The following is a 7,975-nucleotide window of genomic DNA, read 5'->3' on the forward strand; positions in this document are numbered from 1 at the left end:
ACAGAACACATCTGGTCCCTTGAGGCCCCACTCCGCGACGCACAGTGGCGATCCCTGTACGGACTCTCCTACCCTGTCTTCACAACCGTCGTTGATAAGCTCAAACCTCACATCGCACTCTCCAACCTCTCTCTCCCTTCCGATTACGCTGTCGCCATGGTTCTCTCCAGACTCTCCCACGGCCTAACCGCCAAAACCGTTGCCTCTCGCTACTCCCTCGATCCTTTCCTCGTTTCCAAGATCACCAACATGGTCACGCGCCTCCTTGCCACAAGGCTCTACCCTGAATTCATCAAGATCCCTGTCGGCCGCCGCCGCCTCCTCGAAACCACCCAGGCCTTCGAGGAGCTCACGTCGCTGCCCAATATGTGCGGCGCAATCGATGCTACTCCGGTCAAGCTTCGCCACAATCGTCGCCGCGCCAATAGGGTTCCTCAGTCCTACCGCTGTCGCCATGGATTTAACTCCGTGCTTCTACAGGTTGTTGCAGATCACAAGAGGATATTTTGGGACGTTTGTGTTAAGGCACCGGGTGGCACCGACGACGCCACTCACTTTAGGGATAGTTTGCTTTACAGTAGGCTTACCTCCGGTGACATTGTTTGGGACAAGGTAATCAATGTGAGGGGTCACCATGTGAGGCCTTACTTTGTTGGGGACTGGTGTTTCCCTTTGTTGCCGTTTCTTTTGACGCCGTTTTCGCCGAATGGAATGGGGACGGCTGCGCAGAACCTGTTCGATGGAATGCTTATGAAGGGGAGGTCTGCAGTGGTAGAGGCAATTGGGCTGCTGAAAGGGAGGTGGAGGATCTTGCAGGATTTGAATGTGGGGGTTTATCACGCTCCGCAGACTATCGTGGCCTGCTGCGTGCTGCATAACCTGTGCCAGATTGCGAGGGAGCCGGAACCAGAGCTGTGGAAGGAGCCGGATGAGAATGGACCGCAGCCGAGGGTGATGGACAGTGAGAAGTCCTTGTACTTCTTTGGGGAGAGCTTGAGGCAAGCTCTTGCTGATGATTTGCACCAAAAGCTTTCATCAAGATAATTTTCTTTGAATTGACAAGATGGTGATCGGATGAATGAATGAATGAAGTGATTGATTGTGGCGAAAGTTATTCCTTTTTCATATTGTTCAACGAGTATTATGTGTGTTGTTGTCTTTAGTTTTTGTTTGAAAAATTTATGAGCTTTGTGGTTAGTATTAAGGAGTAGAAATAGAATAGAAGATTTGTGGATATATGAATGTGAGTATGTCAATCCCTCCCAACTGTAATGGCTCCCATCCTATGATGGGGATGTGGAGGAGTGGTAGTATTACTATTTACTAACAATGAGTCTAAATGAATGAGGTGTTTCCAGACTAAGCTTTTACTTTTACTGTAATAGCAAACCTTGATAATACCCTCAACATTTGGTTGTAAACAATGATCGCATCAGTTCGATTCTGCAACAGATGAGTAGGCTAAATTTTGCAGTTGAATTTGTCAGGATTAACAAACAGCTTGAAGGGATATTCTTCCTATTATATTATCTTGATAATGTTAGCTTCAAGGCTTGGTGAATATGGTTACACCACATGACAGCGTGTGAAAGTTACCAGAATATTTATTAAGTTTTTAGATTAATATTATGCTTAGTATAAAACTTGGAACGGTTGAATGGTCTCCATGTAATTCAGCCATATATTCAAACCGTAGAAGCAGTCACTGATATGTAATTATCAGGTTAAGATATCTACATTTAACGCTGTATCTGTGTACCGGGCTGCCTTTTTATAGGACTCTGATCACAGTAATTCGTAGCTCATTCGAATAAGAGTAGGAATTATAAAACTAGCAAAGGTAATTATTACCACTCACTGAAGCAAAGCTGATTTAAACTCTACAATGCATATCTTAACCCATTGATCTGGTAAACTATTTTACAATTTCAGCACCTTCAAAAGAATCATTGACTGTAATAGGGCTGTGCTTGCAAGAGCATGTGCTACAGATTCAAATATGATTTGATTGATTGAGGCATCCCAAGAATTGCAAATTCGTATATGTTTTTGCAGCACACTTTGATACAAGTTCAAATATGATTTGTTTGATTTGATTGAGCCGTTCCACAAATCAGCATATAGGAAATTCAGCATATCCAAGTGGCTTTGCTTTCAATCTTTTTTACTGAACCTTTGCAAGACTTCTGCTAGACACACCATGTAATAATTTGACAAAGCCAAGAAAGCTTAGCTTTCCATCGGTGTGCCGTATCCAGTCATGAAGAACCACATGAACAGGGATAGAAGGACCGAGCCCAAGTTCCTAAAACAGCATTTTGAAGAAATATTATTGTGGTGATTAGCAGGTAACATAATCTGAGAGATTCAACAATTGCTGGATTGCAAGTTAACCTAATAGAATTGGAGTTTTTCTTTTTAACTTACCGATGCAAGTTCTTCAATAACGATAGCCCTGTTTCCATCTTTCTCAAAGAGCTCGTAAGCACATCGGGCATGTTGTTCCCAGCGATCAAGAGCTTCGAGCTGATGTACGCTTAATGCAGCAGCACAGAATTCTTCAAAATCCATTCTTCTATATTGTAATGGATTTAGCTGTCATACAAGGAGAAATTTCAGAAAGGAAATGTATGGAACAATAACCGGTCAAACAATCGGACATCTAAATATATAGAACTAGTTATTAATTACCGAGGCAAGAAAGTCAGGGATGCGAGACTCTTTCATGGCATCCGTTGCATGTTTCATCAAGGCCTACCCAGAAAATACGAATGTGAAAAACTTATGGAATCCAAACAAACAGTACATATCTTAGGTGCTGATGTTACAACCAACCTTGCTAATGTTTTCTAAGGATATGCTGCCATTTTTGCTTGGTTCTAACAATGCAAATTGCTCCCTTAGATAATAGAGTTCATCAGCAGTTAATGTCTTGGACAAGGCCTGCCAAAGAGATGAATATAAATAACTAACATAATAAAAAGTTAAAAGAAAGAAGTTTACTAACTAGCACTGAGAATTATTATATATCATTTCAAAACTTTGGTTCAACCCGATAATCAGCATCAAATATACGCACCCTTAAAGCAGCCTTACGCAAGGATGATGATCGCATATAGATTTTCATGAGCTTAAATATTAAAAGATCAAGTGAGACTTTTACATTATTGTAATTCCTTATCCAAGGGTGACCTGCAAGCACAAGATTAGAACTGGTTGTTCAAAAGAATGTATCACTACTTGACACTTAATGATATTAGAGCCATAGACCTAGCACGAAAAGAACTCACTTAGAGCTTGAGAAGCAGATATTCGTTTCCGTGGATCCTTATTCAGTAGGCGTTTGACAAAATCTTTTGCTTCTGTAGATAAAGAAGGCCAAGGAGCCTCATCGAAGCTGGGATCAGCTTTCAAAACTGCCCTAAAGATACCAGACTCCGTTCGGGCCCAAAATGGGCGACTACCACACAAAAGAATATATGCGATCACGCCTATGCTCCACACATCAGCCTCAGTGCTGTATGATCTATGGAGAACTTCTGGGGCCACATAGTATGCACTTCCAACAATGTCATTAAGCCTTTCATCTGTAAGTCATTGAAAATAATTAAGACCATTCCAAAAATCTATTGAGGGAAAAGATACCATACCAATTAAGGACGTGTTTGGGGAGACCTGGTCGGACAAAGTCAGATAACCCAAAGTCAATTGCTTTTAATTCTGACTCTGAACTTTCATCCTTCGACGTATACAGAAAATTCTGAACAAAGAAATGCCAGGGGTTTAGGCCCAGTTTCGGTAACCAACTTAATTAAGCTCCTTTTGATAAAATAACTTAAACAATAAATGATTCTGTTAAAAGTAACTTATAAATAAGTTATTTTGTGTTTGGATTTTTAACTCTAAAGTGCTTATTTTATAGAAATGTGATGAAAAGTAGAAGTATTATGAGAGAAGTCATTTTTTTTAACTTCTCTATAAGCTCCTAAATAACTTCTTAAAAAGTTACAATTTAGTTTTGAAAATTGCACCAGACATTAATACTACTATTTTTCATAAGTCAAAAGTTTAAAAAAGTTACTTCTAAAGTTTCCAAACGAGCCCTTAGTAAACAACAGCCTCCAAAATGAGATCCCATCCAATAATTTAATTGAACCTTGACTACAATAGTTATTTATACACAAACAACGAGTTTCAGTGAAAAAGTAATTTTTCATAAAAAAAAAAAATCATCTTTTCTTATTTGCTTCATTTTCTTAGAAAATGTCTATATTGAGAAAAATGAGTTTAACACTTGAGCCAGAGCCCGAATGATTGCTGCACTAGACGAAACTTAAAACCACTTAGGTCATACCCATGGATTATACTGGCCTATGTACAGCAACCTAATGATATTTCGAGAAAATCCAAAATCCATGCAAAACTGTTAACAGCGGACCTCAAGTAAAGGCTGTTAAACCAATTCTAATGTTAGTACCATGTCCCATTCCAATGACATACATGAATAATGTAGAGCAAAACAAATAGTTCAATTTACCATTTGAAATAAAAAAAATAATAAAACAAATTCTCAAAAGCTAAATACCTACCACTGGGTTACCATTAAGGTAATTAGGATTAACCAACCCATGCTCTGCATAGCTATTGTATCAAATGAATCTGTGGCAAAAATCAAAGAAGACAAAAGGAAAAGAGTTACCTCTGGCTTAAGATCTCGATGCACCACACCTTGAAGATGACAAAATGCAACAACATTTAGTATTTGTACCATCACAGCCTTCGCATCATCTTCTGAGTATTTCCCTCCTCTTAAAAAATAAAAATTTCAAACAAACAGACAAACATAGAACTCGTTAGTGGCATGGTTCAATTCCAAGGTCTTTTGTTTTCTTTTTTTCTTGGGGGGACGGAAGGGCAGGGGGCAGTATTGTTCCTGCTTTATAACGTACTTTGATAGTATCCTATCCAAAAGCTCGCCACCTTCGCATAACCTGAAATATGAACAGTATCAAGTGAATTATGAAAAAGTTGGGAAAAAATAAATGAAAAATAAATAAAAGCTCTCACATGTGATGCACATTCAATCAACAAAAATAAGTAATCAAACCTATTATACCATCTTGGTGTTACCAAAAATAGTGTCTAGGGTTGTGACAGAATACTTCATTGAAGAATAAATTATTAGCTTCCTTTCCATAAGTTTTGTCTTCGCTAGAATTGCGAGTGCACTACTGTTATGATATCATTTGAAAAGGAAACAGATGCCCAAAACTTACTCCATCACAATGTAGACATTATCTTGATCTTCAAATGCATCATAGTATTGTACCAGATTCTTGTGTCCGTTCAAAGCTCGCAATATCTTAACCTCCCTTCTCACATCTTCAATTGCAATTGCTGTTGTCATCTGGCAACAAAATGGGTGAAGATTAAACCATAATTTTGACCTCTATATATGGTTCACAATAGTGTAGAAGTTGCAACAAAAGTTATACCAAGTATCTAGACAATGCCACTGTGGAGAAGTCCAAGCTTTTCATACAATAAGAACAATATCATCCACAGCAATTTCAATTTGCTATAAGAAATGTTCCAACAAGTTTATCACAAAGCATCCAAGTTCAACATTTAACAATTAGAATGGATTAGGTCAATGCCGAGCTATGCTACTCAATTTTCATGACTCCGGAAGATCAAACAAATACATACGACTTCAAGGATTTCGAAAACCATCCACTGAAAGAATCCTCAGAAAGTAAATAAATAAATCATTACACAAAAGACCAAACAGAAAGACCTAGTGTTTGGAAGCTGTATGAGACACAGACAAAAACAAACGAATACACAACCCTGTAATCATCATAACAATAATTCCCCGCGGAAAATACTTCCTAGCTTTAATATCTTTGCATAAAATAATAATCATAACAATAATAAAACTCAAGCTTTGTCTAGCAGACAATGTAAATCACCCCCAAATGACTAAGCATTTGCAACAATTCACAATCCTCAACAAAACAAAAACAAATCAAAAAACAAGTGCAAGTTTGTAATCATGATGAGTCTATAAGGAACTAAAAAGTAAAAACACATGAAAGGAGACAAAAAAGAGGATCAAATTATTGTTATTAACCTTAGCTTTTGGGATGACTTTAACAGCAACTTGCTGACCCTTAAGCTCACCCTTCTTGTACCTAGCAGAACAAGTATACCCAAAATGCCCTCGACCCACTTCTTCCCCAACCTCAAGCCTACTAGTGAACTCCTTCGAGAATCCGAATCTCTTATCCAAATCGGCGGCGCCTCCTCCGCCGTCCTCCTCTCCTTCCTCCGGTATTGCCGTTGCCGCCTTCTTTCCCTGCCGTCTAGCCAACACAGCCCTTATGTGCTTCGCCGGCGACGGAGGCGGGAACGGTCGCCTGAAAAACCTCCTCGGCGTCGAGCTGGCACTCTTGTTCCCTCCTCCGGTCGCCGGAGACTTCTTGAGGAAGCGTGCAGGGCTTGGGCTGTAGAAGGGGAAGAACGGCGACTGTTTACCGGCGATGACGTCATCTTTCCGGTCACCGGGGGGAGTGAGAGGGGTTCTGGGGATTTGTTGTGAGGGATCGTAAGGTTCAGCTTCAGGTTCCCGAGAAGCGTAAGGGTTGGGTTTGTGAGGCTTTGAAGTGCAAACCCCCATTGTTGGAAAACGGTTAGAGAAGCTCGCTTAGTGAAGAATTGGTCATGACATTGCGGGGAAAATTTTCTGGGTTCCGTTCAGCTTCCGCTAAAATTTCGAACTTTACAAAGTTGGGAAGAGGGTCGAAGATTTTGAGGAATTCTATGTTTGGATGGAGAGAGAGAGAGAGAGAGAGAGAGAGAGAGTGTGTGTGTGGTGGCTTTGTTGGGAAGATGAAGATGGAGATGAAAATGAAGAAGGTGAGCAATCTCATGGGACACGTGGCATGCACGTGAGCGTTGATGATGTTTGGGTGTTCATTGAATTAGGAAAGAGTAGTTCTTGTGTTGATGAATTATGAATATGAACGAACGAACGAATGAATGAATAGCGAGTTGAGGCAAGTGAGAAGATGGGGATTGTAATTGGAGTAATTGTGTGTTGTGTTTTGCAGTTTGCATTGGTTGCCACAGCTTTGGCTACTACATATTGTTTTTCCACTTTTGAGTTTTGACTGATCAACAACTACGCCGTACCAAGAGAAATGCACCAATTATTATAGTACATTATTTAGAAAAAAAAAATATAATTAGATTTTGGAAAATTTTGATCTAGAATTAATTAATTTTTTAAAAGAGAAAAATATTAATTAGATCTTTTAGCATAATAAATGATGGACATATATGTTCTTTCGCTAATGAATAACGCAAAATAAAACATCATTGTACATGGGCATGAAAATCGGTTGTTGTCATATAAGTATAAAAATAATATAATTTTGGATAATAAAATATTTATTATATTTTAATTTTTTATATAATATTTATCAATTATTTTATATTATTATAAATTTTTGTTATAGACCTAACAATTTTTCATAAATAAATATGTGATAATAATTAATGATACATGTAAGTATTACTGTTAAGTTTTATACAATAATACATATATAGTGTCCACCATTATTTATTATTATAGAGATTAAATTAGTAGTTTTTTTAGCAATTAATTAGTTTAAAGTTGAATTTTTTAGGAACTTAATTATTACTTTACTTAAAAAATAATAAAAAAAAAAAGATTGTGTTGTTAATAGCAAAAAAACGTTGGGAACGAATTTGATTTTCGCCACTTACCTTAGGGACGATTTCAGTACTTAACCCTTTATTTAATTATATTCTTTTTTTCTTTTGGATTATCATATACATAATTAAAGTAAAAATTAGTTATTTTTTATTAATATATTGTTACATAATTAGATATATGTATAAATTATTTTATATAGTATTTTAAAATTAAATTTTTATCTTGAGGTGAGTT

At 37.8% G+C, this 7,975-nt stretch overlaps 2 protein-coding genes across 2 annotated transcripts; one reads left to right on the forward strand and one right to left on the reverse strand.

Moving 5' to 3' along the window:
• LOC107622507 (protein ALP1-like) lies at nucleotides 1-1,450 on the forward strand (the record flags this gene model as incomplete). Its single annotated transcript, XM_016324432.2, is given in 1 exon segment — nucleotides 1-1,450. A coding segment is annotated over 1 exon segment (1,044 nt), but the record flags the coding sequence as incomplete, so codon positions are not given.
• Nucleotides 1,768-7,156, reverse strand: LOC107622506 (CDPK-related kinase 5). Its single transcript, XM_016324431.2, has 11 exons — nucleotides 6,134-7,156; nucleotides 5,277-5,407; nucleotides 4,950-4,991; nucleotides 4,700-4,808; nucleotides 3,676-3,760; nucleotides 3,291-3,587; nucleotides 3,080-3,192; nucleotides 2,836-2,943; nucleotides 2,692-2,754; nucleotides 2,428-2,595; nucleotides 1,768-2,305 (listed from the first exon to the last, which is right to left on the reverse strand). Exons 1-11 carry the CDS (start codon nucleotides 6,677-6,679, stop codon nucleotides 2,165-2,167), a joined length of 1,803 nt encoding a protein of 600 aa, XP_016179917.1. The 5' UTR covers nucleotides 6,680-7,156; the 3' UTR covers nucleotides 1,768-2,164.

This window comes from Arachis ipaensis, chromosome B10 (genome assembly GCF_000816755.2).
Source record: "Arachis ipaensis cultivar K30076 chromosome B10, Araip1.1, whole genome shotgun sequence".
NCBI lineage: Eukaryota > Viridiplantae > Streptophyta > Magnoliopsida > Fabales > Fabaceae > Arachis > Arachis ipaensis.